At 36.4% G+C, this 20,387-nt stretch overlaps 1 protein-coding gene across 2 annotated transcripts in view; it reads right to left on the bottom strand.

Moving 5' to 3' along the window:
• Nucleotides 1-13,810, bottom strand: part of LOC115918685 (multiple epidermal growth factor-like domains protein 6) — a 33,546-nt gene extending 19,736 nt beyond the window's left edge. Inside the window, exons 1-14 of one of the 2 annotated variants that reach the window (XM_030986982.1) lie at nt 13,672-13,810; nt 13,063-13,185; nt 11,166-11,291; nt 9,100-9,222; nt 8,432-8,554; nt 7,467-7,607; nt 6,143-6,271; nt 5,647-5,775; nt 5,044-5,148; nt 4,153-4,284; nt 3,336-3,464; nt 2,612-2,740; nt 1,813-1,947; nt 618-752 (exon numbers count right to left, since the gene is read on the bottom strand). In XM_030986982.1, coding sequence (XP_030842842.1) covers nt 618-752; nt 1,813-1,947; nt 2,612-2,740; nt 3,336-3,464; nt 4,153-4,284; nt 5,044-5,148; nt 5,647-5,775; nt 6,143-6,271; nt 7,467-7,607; nt 8,432-8,554; nt 9,100-9,222; nt 11,166-11,291; nt 13,063-13,185; nt 13,672-13,693 — 1,681 coding nt within the window. In that variant the 5' untranslated portion in view covers nt 13,694-13,810. The remainder of the gene's footprint in view (nt 1-617; nt 753-1,812; nt 1,948-2,611; nt 2,741-3,335; nt 3,465-4,152; nt 4,285-5,043; nt 5,149-5,646; nt 5,776-6,142; nt 6,272-7,466; nt 7,608-8,431; nt 8,555-9,099; nt 9,223-11,165; nt 11,292-13,062; nt 13,186-13,671) is intronic. The other variant, XM_030986983.1, reaches the window with a different exon arrangement.
• Between the last annotated feature and the right edge of the window lie 6,577 nt (nt 13,811-20,387).

The raw sequence follows: 20,387 nt of genomic DNA, 5'->3' as shown, positions 1-20,387 counted from the left end.
CAAAATATTAAGGGGCAGGAGATAGACATTAAGCTAATATATCAAATCAAAATTTCTTTGTATATATTTGACTACATTAACTATATTAACTACAACGAAAGTCAAAAGACTAAGAACCACTACTAGACCCCTTTTTGCATGCTATGCTTCATAGTGTCCCAATAAAAGTCTATTTACATCTGTCACAAGCATGTATTGTCAAGTGAGTAGAACAACTTTATTACTTTCCAGGTTTAGTGCTACACAGTGTTCCGATAAAAAAAACTTTTACACACTTCTTTTGGGTAACTAGACTGAAAGTCAGGGTTTGATCCCCTATATCACTTTTCCAGTGCTATTGTACAAAGTGTCCCAACAAAAAAGTACCCACTTCTTTCACAGGCCTCTCCTGCCTATCAAGAGTAAAGAGAGAATGAACCTCCGTTTTCAATACTACACAGTGCCTCAACAAAATTCTACTAATGGCAGCCGTGCTAAAGCCAGGGTAATAATAATCTCCCTCTGCGCATCAGAATAGTTTACTAGATCGATGGCGCATACCGGTAATAAATGCTGTAGTATTATTATTACTCTCATATTCTCAATACTACACAGTGCCTCAACAAAAGTCTACTCACATCTTTCGCAGGCCTCTCCCGTGTACCCTGCCGAGCATTCCCTGCTGCATTCTCCGTTGACCTTGTTACACATGGAAGCATCAAGGCACTGACAGACGTGCCTGCACTGCTCACCGTACATCCCAAGACGACATTCTGTAACACAGGAATAAAGAGAAGATTTGATAATAATAATAATAATCTGGATTTAAATAGTACTTAAAGGTATCGTTTTACAATGTTAAATCTGAGATGCATGGCCCTAGGTGTTATCAGTGTATGTGATATGGTGTAATATTGAAACCCTAAAAAAATTGCGCTTCAAAATAATCATGAAGTGCCTCAAAAAAGTAAAAATCTTTGAGTGACCGGTTTTACCATACTCATTTTCACCAATAGACTGTAGTGATACAAAAAATGAAAAATGAATTATGATTGCAGCATGAGCTATCCAGGATTTTGTTTAGAATATAAGATAAGATACCAAATCCCTTTAATATGAAATATTGTCTCTAAGCGCTTTACATTTATAATGACCCTGGTCATTGGATTTATTCATGCACAATGTACACCATTTCCATAGATCCTCGAGCAGTGCATTTTTACAACTTTTCACTTTTAACCCTGCCCCTTATTTTGATAAAATTCACATCCCATGCCTGAAAGAAAAAAAACCATAACAAATGGGGTTTCATTTTAAAGAGAAATAAACATACTTTATAATTAAACTAAATATAGTGATGATTATGCAATAGCAAGAGAGGTAGAATACACATTCCATGAGTGACAAAAATCATAAGTGGGGTTTTATTTTAAAGAGAAATAACTATACTTTATAATTATACAAAACATAGTGATGCTTATGCAATAACAAGAGAGATAAGAATCAACCAAAGTTGAGTTTTTAAACTTTTATGAGGGTTTTTAACATATTGGCTCCTGAGAGCAAGAAGGAAACTTATTTTAAAGATGTTCATGGGTGGGTATATAGTCGTTTGTGAAGTAGGCAACTTGGCGATCACTACATAACACTGAGCCAACGGGTATCACGCTCCTGTGCGTACGTCCGTGTGCTGCCCTCTATATACCCACGCATGAGCAACTTTAAGTGCTATCAGTCAACTTCCTAAGATTCTCAGCTGACATTCTGAAACTAAGTGAAAAAGCTTGATTGTTCAAACGTCATATTGAATTTCAATCGATGAGAGGATCTCACCATTTTGACATCTGTCTCCTTCGTATCCAGGCTTGCACCTACAGGCACCTTCGACGGGATCGCATCCCAAGGAATGGACCGGATGACAGTCACACTGCTCATTACACATGCTGCCGTAGTAGAAGGCGGGGCATGCTGCAAGATGACAAGATGGAGAGATAAAATGAAATTAAAGCCTGTCTGCACTAGTTTGGCCAGGGGGGATTAGACCTCCCTGCAAGGTCACTGACAGGTAGTTATCTCATCAAATCAGCTCTCAATGAACATACCGTAAGAAAAAGGGGATCATAGGGGACCAACAGGCAACGATTAGGCGTTTGCTATATAGAGGACGCAAGTAGCTATAAGTAGTGCAGTGGGGCTTTAAGACAGTTAACCCTCTGTATAATGACCACCTCTCTATAGTTGTCACTTATACCTTTTCCAATCAATGGGATTGCATCACAAGGAATTGAACAGATGAGTAAAATATTGCCTTATAGGGGGAAAAAAAATCAAAAGTACAAGAAGGGGAGGATCGAAAGAAAGTACAAAAAGAAAAAGAGGAAAATAAAGAAGACTTGGGTGAAAATACTCCATATATATGATAGACGTGTGTCAAACATTTCACAACAAAGTCTATTGACAGTAAATTGGCAACACACAATTGAACGTGTACAAAGAAATACGACTTACGTTGACTGTAGTGAGGTGAAAAAATGCCATATATGATAGACATGTGTCAAAAATTTCACAACAAAGTCTACCAACAGTAAATTGGCAACAAACAACTGAGACCATACGAAGAAATAGGACTTACGTTGACTGCAGTGAGGTCCAAAGTAGCCGGCCCTACACAGGCAGGTTCCCCATCTCTCGTTACACGTGATACCGGACGGGCAGTTGCATTCCTTGACGCAGTCCTTGCCCCAGAATCCGGGAGGGCAACCTAAAGATTAGAGAGATAAATGTTTATCAAGTAGTGATATCATCTACAAAAGATATCAATAATCAACTATGGTCATAGATAGTTGGACTTATGAACGTATTTTCTGTTGAGAGCTAGGGTTAACTCATGTTCAGTACTTTGGATTTGAGACCCTTCTGGCTCTCAACAGACGACAGAAAAAGAAGAAGGAGAAGAAGAAGGAGAGGAAGAAGAAGAAGAAGAAGAAGACGAAGAAGGAGAAGAACAAGAACAAGAACAAGAACAAGAACAATAAGAAGGAAAAGAAGGAGAAGAAGGAGAAGAAGGAGAAAAAGAAGAAGAAGAAGAAGACGATGACGAAGAAGAAGAAGAATGAGGAGAAGAATGAGAAGAAGAATAGAAATAAAGAAGTAAAGAAGAAGAAGAAGAAGGAGAAAAAGAAGAGAAAAAAGGGGAAAAAAGAAGAAGAAGAAATAAAGAAGGAGAAGAAGAAGAGAAAAAAAAGGAGAAGAAGAAAAAGAAGAAGAAGAAGAAGGGCAGCAGAATGGGATTTTCTTCTGACAATTAAGGAGTTGAGTTAATGCTAATGTAAAACAATATAATTTGTAATAAATACCTTCAGTGCAACGAGGACCTTCGATTCCTGGTAGACAGGTGCAGTCACCAGTGATGGGGTTACAGGTTCCTCCATTCTGACAAAGGCATGGCTGCTGGCAATTCTCACCAAAGAAGTTGGATGGACAAGCTATTGGGAGAAAGGGGGAAGTCACTGTTACAAGCTATGATGTGGAGAGGGTCATGTAATAAGCTACGATTCAGTAAGGGTAGCCCTATCACCAGTGATATGTACAGCTAGGTTCCTCCATTATCACAAGAACGTGTCTGCCGGCAGTTCTAACCAAAGAAATTTGATTGACAAAGAGGGAGTCACTGTCACAAAATATGATTTTGAGAGGGTCTAAGTCAGACTTCAAAGAATTATAGTAATAAACCACCCTCAACAATATTATCGTCACGTTGGAATCGCTTGGCTATCGATTCTCGAGGAGCGCGCCACAATTTTGCTTTCTGGGAACTAATAAGTTTACACCTTCGACGTGGCTTCAGTTCAGAAAAATATTATAAGGGCAGTGTCCCATGTGCTTGATTAAGGGCCTCATTTCACAAAACCTGTCATCAGTGACAAACAACAGTTTTTGTTATAAGCTATTGAAATCCTTGCTTCTATCAGCAGATTTGTCACTGATTTTTGTCATTTGTCATTTAAAAAAGGCTTTGTGAAACGGGTCCCACACATGTCACGTCACCACTTTTATCATCCCCCTTACATTATACATGCAGCCACTTTCTCGTTATTGTATTAACCAATGCCGTTTCCATATAAAAATTAAAAAAAGGAAAACAAATTCTTAGAATGGAGGTTTCCGACTTACTCTCGTTGCAGATGGTGCCCTGCCAGCCGGGTAGACATTCACACCCGGTGAGATCTTGGTTGCAGCTGGCCCCGTTCATACAGTCAGTACACGAGTACTGGCACTGAGGTCCAAAGTTAGCCTCTCGACAAACTGATTCAATGAAAAAAAAGAAGCTAGTTAGTGTGAACAATAATATTCCAGATTGTCAGTTATCTGTAATCTTAAATGCATCGTTTCACAATGTTAAATCTGAGATGCATGGCCCTACGTGATATCAGTGTCTGTAATATGGTGTAATAATGAAGCCCTGAAAAAATTGTGATTCAAAATGATCATGAAGTGCTTCAAAAAAGTAAAAATCTTTGATTGACCAGTTTTACTATACTCGTTTTCCCCAATAGACTGTAGTGTTATGAAAACCGTTAGGAAAACACAAAATTTGATTTTGATTTTCAATCATAAATATCTTGATAATCAGACAGGCGATCGGCTTGTAAAAGTCATGGGATTCCTGACTGATTCAGAATCTGAGGCAATGTTTCTGAGTCACTTCGAAGGATGTTTGATCACCAAAGAATATTTTCACTCTGCATTGGTGTGTTGAAACTTCAATAACAATCAGTATACGAGTGACTGGCACTGAGGTCCAAAGTTAGCCTCACTACAAACTGATTCACTGATAGAAATGAAGCTAGTTAGAGGAAAATTATTGGTACTCTTCAAAGATAAAGTCGAGTTACGGTCATGCATTTACATATTCACTCAAGCAGTCTTTATATACTATCTTCACTGATAGAATAATGTTTCTCATTAAAAACCTGTGCATAAAGACCACCTGCCTATAAAGACCACCTTTCATGTTTCACTCGAGCAGTCTTTATATACAGTTTTCACTATTTAAATACTTACAGCTTGTTTGCGGTCCCTGCTCCAGCTGGCCTGTACTTAGCTCACTGTTTTGGAAAGGAGGGAACTGGAAGCTTGGAGATGACGGAGTTGGGCGTGTCTGCAACACTATAATGGGAAGAAAAGCCCCAGGTTGGTGGGGGAGAGAGGTTGAATATAACATTAAGCTCCAATTCTTCATCAATCAATCTAAATTTTTATCTAAATACAAAAATGATCACTTCATAATTTTATATTCAATGCGTGTAACAAAGTTTATATTTTAATAACCAACCTTCAATGCAAAATAATATCATACATTGTCAGGAGCAGATCACAGAGTTTGTAAAAGAGGGGGCACAATATTCCTAAAATTTTTAGACAAAGACAAACAATTTAAAAACAATTTTTACTCCTAAATTCTCTGAAAATGAATCACACGAGACTGTGTTTAACTGCTAAAGCCAGGGTAATTATGCTGCATTATTGTAGAGCGCTTAGAGACTTCTGACAAAGTAAGTGTTAGGCGCTATATAAGCACTGTAATTATTAATTATTATTATTTGGTCACGAGAGAGTGAGCTGTAAAAAGAAAAATATCGGACCACGAAGGAGAGGAAGACTTACTTCTAAGACACGAGAAACCGTCGTCGCCCAGTTGGAAAGAATTGTTGCATCCGCACAGGTACGATCCTTGCGTATTGGTGCATGTCTGATCACATTGGTTACTGCTACGCTGTGCACACTCGTCAACATCTGAAATCAAACAACACCATTTATTCATTTATTTCTGAACCCATTGACTACTGAATTCTGTCCTAGGTTTTAATAAAGAAAGCACCCATATTTATCAATCCTTTTAATCGTACAAAATATTCAACATTCAAATAAAGAATGAATGTTAATACCGAGTGCCCCAGTTGCGTAAAACTTAGCATTAATGGAAACTTTTTGTTATTAAATTTCTCGAAAGCAGAAGTTATAATACATCCACAGGGGCATCCAAATATATTAATATTTAAAGAATTACTATCCATCCAATTTTCAAAATTTCCCCAAACTTTGCATTTCCTTTAACAATGCATGAAAAAAACTAATTCATTTTACCGAAAGTTTCTCTTACCGATACAACTGCATCCATCATCACTCAGGAAGAATCCGGGACGACAGAGACAGGTGTAGCTGCCCTCGGTGTTGATACACTGGTGAGTGGCCGCGCAGCAACTCTGGCCAATGTTACACTCGTTTTTATCTAGAACAAACAATAGAAAATGAAATCATGTTATAGAAACTACATATGATTAACAACTAAATTATTCATACACCTTGTAAATTTGATGTTTTTTGGGGTTGTTCGTATTTAACTCAAGAATGAAAGGGGGACTAGCTGATTTAGGGCCTTTGTTGAATAGTTTAAAGGTACTATGTCCCTTTTGCAGCCAACCTCAAATTTTGTAGAACTTTGCAGGAATAATGAATATGTCTTGTATGTCCTATCTGTGAAATTCAAACTTCAGCAGTGACCTAATATTCAAATTATGCAAGGAAACCCGTTTACTTGCTAGGCTTCACTGTCAGACACTATTGAGTGACTGACTGGCTTTTTTTCTTCTTTGGTAATAACATACATGAAAAGAGTTGTAAAGGGTACATGAGCATTTGTCTACATCAATAACCCACTACTTGTGATGGCCAAGATTAAACTGATTGAATCTTTGCGCAGCATAAAACGTATGACCATTCGGTACAATTGTCTGAAAATCAAGACTATTATTTTTGGGCTCTATAGCCCTAAAGTCGATTTGACAACTAATAGTCGTTATTTTCCCACTTGAAGACATTTTCAAGCCCCACCTTTTTCAGGGAAGTTCTAAATTAGTATTATCTTTCAAATGCAGTTGGAATTTAACTTTTTCATGGGACATAGTACCTTTAAGATGTAAGCTTTAATGTGTCATATTCCTAAGAAATATAAATGGGGACAAATACATTTTTAACATACATAAAAAATTGTCAAAACTTGGGTAAGAGTATGAATGATTTAGTTGTTAACTGTATATTCTGGAATCATCTACAACATCAAATATAAGAAGAAAGGCCAAGTTCTATGAAAACTGTTGTTTATTTAAAATTTGAAGAAAGAAAAAAAAAATTATCTTTATAAGAAATCTTCAGAGTAGTTGATACATCGTTTATTACATCGTTTATTACATTGTGTACTAATTGTTTGTTACATTGTTTATTAAATCATTTATTACATCGTTCATTACATAGTTCATGAAATCGTTTATTACATCGTTCATTATATCATTTATTACTTTGTCTATTACATTCCTTAATTACATCGTTTATTACATCATTTATTACATCATTTATTACATTGTTTATTACATCATGTATTACAGGAATGACCACACCACCCAAGCATTGATCCTTCATATCCTTACCTTGGCAATTTCTTTGATCGGGTGAGAGCTCGAAACCTATAGGGCAGGTACAGACAGGCCTGTTCCATTTCATGGTGCAGTTGAACTGGCATTGGTGGTTCTCACACGGGTCGATGGGCTCGATGTCGATGATTGCTTGCACTGCAAATGTGTCACCATCAAAAATATGTAAATACACAGTTAAATATACCAATGCATATGATAGATCAATATGTAAATACTGTGTAAATACTATGTAAATACTGTGTAAATACAGTGTAAATACTATGTAAATACTATATAAATACTATGTAAATACTGTGTAAATACTATGTAAATACTGTGTAATATATGAATACCTAAACATGTTATACAAATGATGCAAATGAATGAGTCCATTATAAGATCTATCTTCACTTGAATTGAGGCTGTATGTATCTATCGATCGAAACTGTCAGGCTGATTGCATAAGCAGCCTCAGCAAGAGTGGATAGATCTTGTACTATATGTACTATATGTAATATGTGAGTATCTAAACATGTTATGCAAATGATGCAATAAATGAGTTCATTATAAGATCCATCTGCACTTGAGTTGAGGCTGTATGCATCTATCCTACAAAGCTGTCAGGCTGAATGCATAAGCAGCCTCAAAAAGAGCGGATAGATCCTGTTATAAACAAATGAAAACATGCATCATTAGTCTTATACAAAATATATAATATATATATAAATACTTATAGAAATATATGTGTATGTACATGTTTTTGCAAAAAATAGTGTACTTTATATAAATGTGAACTCACAAAGCCAAAATAAGGGCAAAATTGGAGCCCATTATGCACTGTTTCACGCATCAAGAGCATCATGTCTTGTGGGAAAACGTTCTTGAACAGGTAGTCATTTTTTAACTATACCAACGCTCAGGCGTTACGCCTTAAAATACAAAGCGATACAACCGGGTGGGAACCCTGGCATTCTACTCACGTTTACATGTCCTGCCGTTTGTTTCAAGCATGTAGTTAGTGACGCAGCTACAGCGGTATGATCCGACGGTGTTGGTGCACTCCTGCTGGCATACATGGTTCCTGGTAGCACACTCATCAATATCTATTATTAAAAAAGGTCAACAAAGAATTTGTTATTCCCTGAAGCTAATAATAATAACAATAACAATAATGACAACAACAACAACAATAATAATACTATCAGTGATACTATGCCTGTTTACCCAGGGTAGCTTCATCAGTATCAATACTGTTTCCCGAGGGCCCTACGATCATATTGTTATCTCAGCTTCAATTGAGCTTCCATGATAAGGTACTTGAGCATTGAAAGCATTTTTTCTTACTAGGTACCCATTTACTACACCAAGGTGGAGAGTGGCAAATATAGATTGTCTTTTTCTTTCCTTTTCTCCATTTATACAGCACATTGGAAAATATTTGTGATATCCCCTTTATAAATATGATATTTCATTATGGCTAAGTTTGAACCCAATGCTGGGTCTAAGCTTGATGTAAAGTCAAATTTTAAAGAGGGTGTTAGACCAGCGTCTATAGTCTATACAAGCTTTTCCTTTCTTTAACATACAATAACAGGTTTGACTGAAAGAGTAGAGTTTAAGGAACATTGAGGCCCTCTATTGTACGTACCTTCACAGTTATTCCCATCTTGCGCTAACCTGTAACCAGTGTTACAGTTGCAGAAGGCTCTATCACCCATGTTGAGACAGGTGTGTTCGCAACCTCCGTTGTTGATGGCACAAGGGTTTGAAGCTAAAAGGACGCAAAAGATGGGATTAATTTATCGGTGACTGGACAACATTATGCTCTGGTGTGCTTTGCTCGACAGCCGTTATTCTACACTAACCGATTTCTTAACGTCGACCTTGGACCAAACACGACACTTAACCTTCCTCTAACCCTTGAACCTAACCTAAAGCCAAACTGTGACCCTAACCCTTACCCTAACCCTTGACATGTACTATTAGCTTTGATGACATTGAGCCCTAAACAAGCTGGCATCAGAGTCAATGTTGGAGCATTCAATGTTACATTCTAAAGAAACATAAATCAGGACACACACAAGTTCCCAAACATGTACATAAAAAGTTACAGAATCTTGGTAAGGGTATGAATAATTTAGTTCTTAACTGTATATCTAAAGTCCTTCATAACATTGATCTAAAAACATTGACAACTTTCATAAATCGCTTTACATTTTCCTTTTTGGGGAATATCGGATAAAATCTGGGCCATCAGGCATTTGAACCGTCACTATGTTCCAATGTGGATTTCTGTTGATATAAAATATTTCATGAGCTCATATATATATATAAGAATCTCAATTTTCAGTAAATTCTCAGTGTAAATTCCCTAATTTCCCAGGCAGGATATTTAGGAGGACAAATATTTCTTTATCTTGAAAATAAATCTATATTCTTGAGGATTATTTCATCTTGGGGGGGGGGGGTTGTCCGAGACACATGTACAGCACGAACACGTTTGAAAAATGTTACAATGTTAATTAAAACTTTGTGTAAGTCAACCAAGACACCAAACAATTATAATTTGGGATAAGGTACAGAGACAGGAATATATAAAATTGTGCATTAAATTTGGGTAAAAGAAAGCAAATACAGAGACAAAAAGAGGGAATATATATATTTTTCCATTTATGAAAAAATGCTTCCAATACCCGACAAAAGAATAAACATAGTATTGGCATTTATACAATTTCTTTTAAATGTAAATGTATATGCCTGCAGTTCATGGCCCATACATGTGCATACATAATACATATATTAAATTATATATTTTATTTTAATGATATTTGAATATCAAATCCCAGGTACCATTTGAAATCATAACGAGTAACAATATTTAAGAACAAGCGAAACAAAGTATACATGCCAGATAAAAAAAAATTGGGAGGTTAAATAAATTCATTATAAATGCTTCATTATCATTTTGAAGTATGATATTTCGCAGAGAGAATTAAATCATAAAATAGATATTGTTTGCATAACAGATTGGTATACTTTCATTTTTTGTATGTAGCATGCAGTACAAATATACATGTCTAATTTGCAACAAATAGTGGAGAATCATGCAAATATGACATATGATGAACACTTATATCAAAGAGAGAGAGAGGGATAATGTCAATATGACATTACAAAGACTTGGGGTCATAGAAACAAAAAAACATAGCAAAAACATGCACAGAGTTCATGTAAAATTTTATAAAAAATGAAATTGTGTTAGGATTTGATAAAGGTTGTGTATATATAAAATCATGTATGATTCTAACTGCTAACAGACAGGAGTCAGGTGTATAAAGAACATAATTGATTTCATCAACCTGGAAATAATTTTTATTGGTTATCATATAGTTCATCAGATAGAAGAAGGGATTTTTGATTACCTTTTTTAAAACAAACTTATAGCAAATCATTGATTTTGATTTTATCCCCAATAAAATCAAATCCCAAACTGCACCCAATTTTGAACAGGAATTTAAAATCAATGCAGACAAGGAAAAAACCTTCTTTGCTTGATCATTCCTCTGGATTTTGCCTTCTAAATTTTGATGTTAACTTTCGATGTTCTTGCATACATGCACGGAGATATTATATAATCATTAAACAAAATTGTAAGGGGCGTTTAATGGGCGTGCATTTGTATCAGAGGTGCTGACGAAACTCCGTCGGACTTACGTTGACACGACCTCCCGTCTCCGGCCAGTCTATAACCGGCGTGACACTGGCAGGAGAAGTGACCGTAAGGATGCGAGAGACATTGGTGCTGGCAACCGCCGTTGTTGATTGCGCATCCGTCTTGAGCTGTCGTCGTTTAATAATGATTTTGTTATCAATATTCAGAAGGGTGGGGGTTTGATAGGGAAGACAGAAGAAGTACAATTATAGAGCATGGTTTGGTGGTGACACACAGTTAGACACAGCATGAATGAGTATTCTCTTTTTGTAAAAACACAAGCATGTTTGAAAGTTTTATTTTGGAGGTCTGTCCTTTTGGAAATGGCTCTCGATATTCCTATCAAGAATTTGTTTCTATCAATTCCCTATCATATCAGATGTTTTTGCTTTATCTTTTGATCCAGCATGCTGAGAATTACACATTGCACATGAGCAGAAAAAGTAATGATCACAGAAAATTTTGAGTCTATTTCCAAAGCAGTTTGTTGTGTCGTTAATTAAGAGAGATTTAATTGTAACTAGTGATTAAAGTCTCTAAGTAGGCAAGGCGGTGTTAAATATGAATAAATTTTTTGGGGGGTACAAATTGACAATTTTTTATTTTTTTTATACAATTCTTTCACGCTGGTTCATTCAATGAATATTTCTCTTTTTTACCAGTTTTAGGTGGGGAACTAAATAAATTGAGAAAATAATGAAAATCTGAACTGTTATAGGTTAATTATATCAATAAAGACTGGATTTTTCAATGATCAAAAAGTAACTTTCAAACATGCTTGTCTATAGAATGGAGGATACAAGAAGTATATATACTTTGTCTAGAAAACAAAGCTCTTTCAGACTATGAATCAATGATAATAATAATTGTTTTAGTGCAAGAAGTGCCTAAGCTATAATATACAGCAGGCCTTCTCCCTCCTTCTATCAAATGATACTAATCTATATCAAAAGTTACAAGAATGAAAGCTCAAATCTATATGGAATATTAAAAAGAGGTGAACTTTTCTATAAAATAAAGCTAGAAAAATACTTCCATGTTTTGCATGAAGAATTATGGATAGCTTAAAGAATACAGATACATATAGATAACTGCAAAAGGACCAGCAGATTTGCAAGAAGTAATTATACAGATGTAAGAAATTCATAATGACACAAAACAAATAGCATTTGGTTTCATAGCATGGATAGTAAAAATTCTTGAGGCAGGTATATGTCTTTTTTTAAACACACTTTCTAATATGCCACAGTTCTAGAAAGTAGAGAATGAGAAATATAAAATGGAAACTTGTCTTCAGGGGCAGAGTGTTTGGACTATATATAGAAAGCTAACCAACAATAAGGGTTTTGATTTGAAAGAGACTTAAAGCATGGTTGAGAAAGGAATATGAAAAGCTTTTAGAAAATGCTACAACATACCACAGCCTAGAGCATATTGGCATATATAAATATATATGTGTTGCAGAAGAGTACAGATAAAGGATATTTCATTTTTGGGAGGGTTTAGAATATTCTACCCATGGTTCACCACAACACAGCAATCAAGTAATAGTAATACTAATGAAAAGTTTTCAGAATACAGTACTCTACATCTAAATGAGAGCTAAATTAAAGGAATATTTTTACGACATCAGTAGATAAATGGATATATATATATATATATATATATATGTAAATGGAATGTTCTATTGACCAAGCAACCTTTTGTTTTGACCAGGGAGAGTTTCACAAAACTTGTCATCAGTGACAAATGACAGTTTTTGTTATAAGCTACTGAAATCCTTGCTTCTGATTGGTTAACAGCAGATTTGTGACTGATATTTGTCATTGTCATTGAAAAAAGGTTTTTGTGAAACACCCCCCTGAGAGAGTTTTTAGGAGATTCTTTGAGCGGTCTTACGAGTGCAGGTGACACCGTCGGGGTTGAGTCGCTCTCCGAAGGGGCATTCACACGTGAAGCTTCCGTGGGTGTTACGGCAGGTGTGCTGGCAGCCTCCGTTGTTCTGTTCACACTCGTCGATATCTGTGAAATGAGAAATTGAAATTAATGATTTTTCTTCTATCGCATAACTTTTGTATCAATTTTGATCTTTGATGAAGTTCAAAGATGGTCAGCAAAGATTGTCAAGGGGAGTTTTGATTTAAACTGAATGAGGAAAATGAAAATGTGCGACCAAGGACCTATGGTAGAAGTGGAGGATGCTGTTCACATTCGTTGCCGCTTGCGGGGTGAGAATTTGGACATGATAGAAATGGCTTCCAACCTTTGCATGACTTTATCTCACTTTTGAGAGAAAAAGCGTGAGAGGTCTTAGCGTGACTTTTTTTCTTTGTGAACTTCAAACACTACCTCATTCAAATTTCTTTCTGCAATAAAGTCATCTACAAATGTGAAATCAGATCACTTCCTTGTACTGGCTGTCCTATTTTCTCTAAACAGTACAAAATAAACGTTCTTAATAAATGAGCAACAGCAAAAATGTTGTTAGTGAATGAATATTTCAATTACCTCTACAGCTGAATCCATCCATGGCAAGTTCAAATCCAACATCGCATTTACAGTAGAAGCTACCAATGGTGTTACAGCATCTACCACTGCAACCTCCATTGCTGAAAAGACATTCGTTGGTATCTGGAAGATAAAAAGAAGGAGAAGAAAAGAGAAGAAGGTTAGTTAAATGCCATCATGTAACCCATTCCCTATCGGAATATATTTATATCATAACTTTGGGAAAATAATATCTTGATGTTTTTACTTACTGGCACACCTGACTAGTGCAGGTAAAAATGCTATTACAGATAATCTTATGATTGGTTAGAACTTAAAAGTTGTACACATTTTAATGTTGCAGTTCTCCTGGTGAATTACAAAAAACAAAATAAGATACACAGAAGGCTACAGGAGTATGTGCGAAAGAGAGGGAGAGGGAGAAGGAGAATGAAAAAGAGAGAAAGAGGGGAAAAGAGAGATAGAGAGAGAGGGAGAGGGAGAGAAAGAGGCAAGTCGCAAGAGAGAGAGAGAGAGAGAGAGAGAGAGAGAGAGAGAGAGAGATGAAAGAAGGGAAGCAGGTTCAAATGTAGTATTTGTCGCAGTAGGGGACCATGTAGATTTAGTAGGTTTATTTCAAAAGAATTGTGTCAGCTGGGTGGATCCAGAACGTAAAACTGTTCAGGTTCAGGGCTCTAGCTGTTCAGGTGACGACAAGAAAATGTCATGTGATGTGTGGGCCACCCATTATAGATACCACCATGACATCCCCCAAAGACATTTGCAAAAACTTGAATTTCTAACTCTAAGTTTATGTTAGCAAAGCTACGATGATGTACATTAGTACTGATAACTTCTGCAAAGTGTTCAGGTGTTGTCCAAATTTGAACAAACTATGTTTCACTAAGCTTGTTGTTTGAGGTGATTTTGATGAATGCTAGTTTTGGTATGGCTGGAGTGTCAAAAGTATCAATGATTCAAAGCATCACTTATGATGGGTTGCCATTAGCAACTGCTCATATCCCTACATGTAGTGAACATCTCCCTCTTCACTTTTTGTGCTTATAATGATTATATGTTGCTGTGATATTCTAGTATTAATTTTTTTTTAACTTTGATGTTACATGCACTGAAAACAAATATGCATCATATATACAGACAAAGGAATAGATGAAGAGGGCAATTGATTATATGATTTCTCTATTACATCATTTTTGAGAGACATTTTCATTTCGGGAAAAGAGGGTGTTTTTAATTGAAGCACAGGTTTTAAAAGCATTTGTCACATCAAGAAATGAAACTCGGAATCATACAAGAGAATGTGACAAACCCCTAAGTACATAACTTCAAGCTCAATCACTGATCATTTATTTCCAAATCTCTCGTTTAATCAACACAACACTTCCTTTCTATTTATCGCCATGACACTTTGTTTATAAGCATCACACTCACTGCACAATCTTGCTCCACCTCCCAATGTATCAATACATCTAGCCCATCAGATCGTATTCAAGGACTAGATTTTCTGTTTACAAGTGACCATCACCCCACTAACTTAATATCTCGCTATTCCTTTTGGCAGTCTTGTCGAACTTTCTCCCCAATGTAGGCTATCGGTTTTTAATCTCGCTGCATGGAACATTCTATCTCTACAGAGTTGTCTACAGAGTTAGATCGGGTTTCCGCAGGGAGCCTTGAACTTTTCACTTGCGATACTTCAAGAGTGCAAATGGTTCAGAAGTTGATGCTATATCATGAGGATATGTCATCTCCCATCAGCCCTGCCGCGGATGATCACTGAATTGGTGATGGAATTATAACGGAAGGGGGAAAATGGTAGGGAACTCGAGATGCCATGTGTCATAAGAATAAGAAATGCATGTGATGGAGTTTGTTCAAGAAGTTGGAGAAAAGCGGATGTTCGCAATTTGAAACCTGATGATATTGTGGGAGAAAGTTGCGGGTAGTTAATGGTTCATTATGTTCAGATGCTCTAAAGAAAAAGGATATTATTTTGACATTTCATGTGGCATTTCCACATTAACCTTCTCTTTGCAAAGTGTCAACTGAAGTTAACTTCATCATAACACATAGTCTGTCGACAGCCAGAAGGGTGTTACACTTTTTATGAAAGGACATTACATATAATTAATGCTCTTCCGGCTATCAGCAGAAAATATATATATTTCAAGAAAATAATATTTACCAAATCTAAAGCAGGTCATGATGGTCTTCAATATTTGTTATCCTACCTCTACAGTTTCACAGTGGTGATATAGGATCAGTGAATTAAGTAATTTGGTTTTCAGTTGAAAATAAAGGGTTTCCCAAGTTCGAGACAAAATCAGTCCATTCCTGTGGTTTAGACATTATCTTCAACTACTTCTAGACCCACGGACAGGATTAAAAAACATTGGTCCTCAGAAATTTAATTAACAGCGTATATTTTGCTTTCCTAATAACCCAAGCAAAATTGGCAAGCAATCAACCGTTGTTACAGAAGATTACTAGGGGAGGAGTCTTCAAAGAACTTCTGTATCTACAGTTTAGGGAGCTCCTGTGCCGACAAGTTCAAGTAGGTGAAATCAATAGAACTTTAGAAATGAACGGTAGGAGGACATGGCTGTAAAAGAAGTTACAATCGACCTAGGAAAGTTTGGAGAGTCCACTGGGGGAGGGAGGGATGGGAGGTGGGCACAATGTCACATTCATGGAAACTAATATGAGAGAAAGGAGATTTATGGTAGAATCCCTCTAAAGAAATGGACCGAGGGAAACTGGAGAAGGGCCTAGCTCTAACAGCTGGTGCTCTTGGAGGTGGATGCACTCACAGTTTAAAGCCAAAGAACTTGCTGGCTGAATTTAAACTTTACTACCGTTCTACCACTTTACCTAATCAAGGTGTTCCAAATAATCCAGAATTTACTTTAGTGACAAATGTTCTCTTTTTTAAATTTCATTACAGATACAGGGCTTTTACATCATGCAACGAGACCAACACCAGACCGACATAGATGTTCTCCAGTGAAACTATATGGAGCCATGACAAAGTTTCTTTTCCTTTTGTTCACCCCTCCCAAGGTGTGGTGGGTAACACAAAGGTTGTTATCGTTGGAAGTCTCTTCAACTCCCTTGGAGTTTCAGTAAAACTAAAAATGTCCCTTTTCACAGACTTACGTCATGTCACGCTGAGCCGTCTCAAGCACGTAGACCATTTAGCAGGATGATTTATCCTCCAAATATACTAAAAGATACAAACTTTTATCCTAGGAGATATAAAGTTATCCTGGAAGATTAGCACTTTGTTCATGAAGTTGTTCAAAACTTGGCAAATCCTTATTGTTCCTCTCGCTGTAGTCAGACTGATTTTGTCCTCTTCTGTCAACCAATGTCATACACAGTGAGCTGTGTTTGCAAATTTGCAAAATTTCATCAATTTTCTCTTGCAATATTTTCTCATTTTTTATGCATACGCTAGAAGATTAAAACTTTCTTGTTTAAAAGATTGTTTAAAACCCATTTGATTTTCTCCTTTCGCTCCTTCTCTATAAACCTTTACCACGCCTGATCATCAAACAATCATCTGTCTGTGTACCTGCAAAAATTCATAAATTATCTCGGTAAACTTTTCTCCTTCTTTACATTATGATATTCTAGATAGTGTGTTAGTAGAACGAACAATCCCGATGCGTAATAAACAATAACCAGTTTTTTTTAATTCATTTCTTAAAACTCTTTTTGGAATATCATAATTTTCTGTGAGGTTGTTTATAGCACAAATGTGAAAAAAGAAGCACAGTTCTAGAAGCTCAGACATTCTTCTTTGATCATGAAGGCTTTATCCCGAAAGTTACTAGAGAAAAAATGATTCTTTCCTCTGGTGGTTACGAATGTGATACTATTGTGGAATTGTTGTGGCAAGATATTTCTGAAACCACAACACACATCTCATCAATCAATACCAAGCATGGGGCATAGGATTGAACAATTACATTGGGATAAGTACAAGTAACTTTTCTGTTCCTGTTCCTGTTTCTCTTGCTCTTGCTCTCTCTGTCTCTGTCTCTCTCTCTCTCTGTCTCTGTCTCTCTCCTCTATCTCTCTCTCTCCTCTATATCTCTCTCTATCTCTCTCTCTCTCTCTATCTCATTCAGTCTAGTACACAAATACACATTAAAACCCTCAGCCCCACCCTCTTTCTTTCTCATCCGTTCATGAATTTCTGCAAACTAATTGTTCACAAAGACAAATAAGTGCAACTGGAATTTATTTGATAAATCAGTGAGCAAGCACATAGCAAGGGAAAAGCACATACCAAGAGGAAAAGATCATTTTAAAAAAGACAGTTACAAGTAACTTTCAGATTCTCTTGGCTAGTGTTCTCTTTCTCTCTTCCTCCCTCCATCTGTCCCTCTCTCTCTCTCTCTCTCTCTCTCACACACACACACTCTCTCTCTCTCTCTCTCTCTCCATCTTTTCCCCCTCCCCCTCTCTCACTCTCTCTCTTTCTCTCTCTCTCTCTCTCTTTCTCCATCTCTCCTTCTGTCGGAAGGGGATCAAGGGCTGAGGTGTTGTATTTCTTGCGAGCGGCAGGTGCAAACCTCACCTTCACCTTCCTGTTCCCCCTTGTAAGACGACCCCCCCTCCCCCTCCCTATCTTTTTCCCTCTCTGGCCTGGCCTACCAAAGACTTTCCGGGGGTATCCCACCTAAGCTGCTTCTAATCGGTAAATGACCCCAAGAAATGAGTACAATTGAATTCATATTTCTGGTTAAGGCTCTGCGGAAGTTGGCTTTAGCATTGGAATTTCTTTAGCTCTTTGAAGTTCAACTACAATATTTGATTACTTGGGTTTTTTGGAGAGAGAGAGAGAGAAAAAGAGAGAGAGAAAGAGAGAGAGAGAAAGAGAAAGACTGATTTTATAACGTACTGCATGTGCTGGGAAAAGATGTTGTGTACATGCATATCTAAGCATTGTGCAAAGGCTTTATTGGTTTGAAACAAAAGGAAATCACAGACTAAAATACAGGAAATTGTGTATTTTTTTAAGCGAAATTTTCTTTGATGATAGTTTTTTTGTTTAATTCAAAATGCCCTTAAAGTTCAAGCACCACTCAACAATGCACAAATATGCTTGCTTTCCTGGTAAGACAAGTGGCATTTACAGAAAAAATCTTCAAACCAATCATATTTTCAATGTAAAATGCAGCTATAATAAAATCCAATTCATTTTGTTTGCAAAGTTGTTTCTTTACTGCTGGTTTTCAGCTTCAACAATGCTTAAAGAAATACTGCCTTTTTACAAACATTACATTTCTATCTCTACAGACTCAAAGAGCATGTTTCCCCTGAAAAGAATCAATTTCTTTAATACAAAACCTTGAAATAATGACTTTGTGCTACTTAGTACAGGTATAGAGAAACATCGGACATGGTACTTTTCCAATCTGACCGGTATTAGGGACCTTTTGTTATTTACAGACAAACACCCAACAAAGCAGTCTGGAAGCAGGTAATACTATCTCCCATACTTAGGGCATGACGTATAGGAGCAATATTTTTGCCCAGTGTGAAAACAAAGTACCACCACAAATAACATTTTTTGGTGGTCTAGACAAGTGATGGTGTTGGGGGAAGTGGGACCAGTTTCACAAGTTTTGAAATATAATCTTGGAAAAGGTTTGGTGGTAATTTACTCAGCCCTCAGCTTCCAGCTGTGATGCTAAAGAGGGTGGAGTGTTATAAAACTCCTTTTAGGGTTCTCATTTCTTTTAGGATCTTCATTATTGGATGGATATTTCCTTCTAATCCGATTTCAAAAACATATTTAGTGTTTTTCCTCATGCAAGAAACCATCCGGCCTATCCATCTTACTTATGATGGGAAGGGCTTTATGTCACCTATTGCCACTTTTTTTCTCTTCAGGGGAGGGGTGGATGGCTACGTAAAAAAAAAATCACTTCACTTCATATAAGTTTCACCTTCTTTCATGTGTCAATTTTTTGATATCTTACTGAAAATCTTGCATACATATGATTTTTAATACCATTACAACAACTTATTCTAATAGCTTACACAGGTTATTCCATCCTATAATATGATGATCAATAAATAAATATTCATCTCTTCAAAGATATGGCTAGTGAAATTTGGAGCAGCGAAAAACTAGAAGACATGCCAAGAAAACACACATGTTGAATTCTTTGGGGTTGAAATCTGCAGGTGGGGCCTGCATGCGATCTGGGCAAGAAGTAGAACAGCTAGGTGTGGGAATTCAAACTATCAATCACGAGGTCAAAGGTCTAGTTCAAGGGTCGTAAGCTGAAGACAACAGACATCAATCATGCAATAATACCAATTTTATGCAAGACATGAGCTTGAGCAACACACACAAAACAATACATGTACTGCAGCTCTCCAATTTTTTTGGTTATAACGCTATAAATCTATGAAAAGTTTTTAGTATCTTCTCCAAGTTGTTTTTTATATAATCTCAGTCTTCATTGCTTTTTCTCATGTAACATTTAAAACATGTTTACTTGACAGATATTTTAGCTGTCACCTTTCTTTCTCATTATTAATTTTCAAATTTTCATCTATTTTCTCTTTCTTTCTCTTACATATTTTTTTCTAAAATGTATCTGTTTCAAATCAGGTATTGGTACATTTAGATGCTCATGTCTAAATGGAGTGACTTGTCTGGAAGAATGTGATATTCCTACAATCATCACATATTT

This window comes from Strongylocentrotus purpuratus, unplaced genomic scaffold (genome assembly GCF_000002235.5).
Source record: "Strongylocentrotus purpuratus isolate Spur 01 unplaced genomic scaffold, Spur_5.0 spur5_scaffold_16, whole genome shotgun sequence".
NCBI classification, from domain to species: domain Eukaryota; kingdom Metazoa; phylum Echinodermata; class Echinoidea; order Camarodonta; family Strongylocentrotidae; genus Strongylocentrotus; species Strongylocentrotus purpuratus.
The sequence above is the reverse complement of the archived record's forward strand: the minus strand, read 5'-3'. Positions and strand labels throughout refer to the sequence as shown.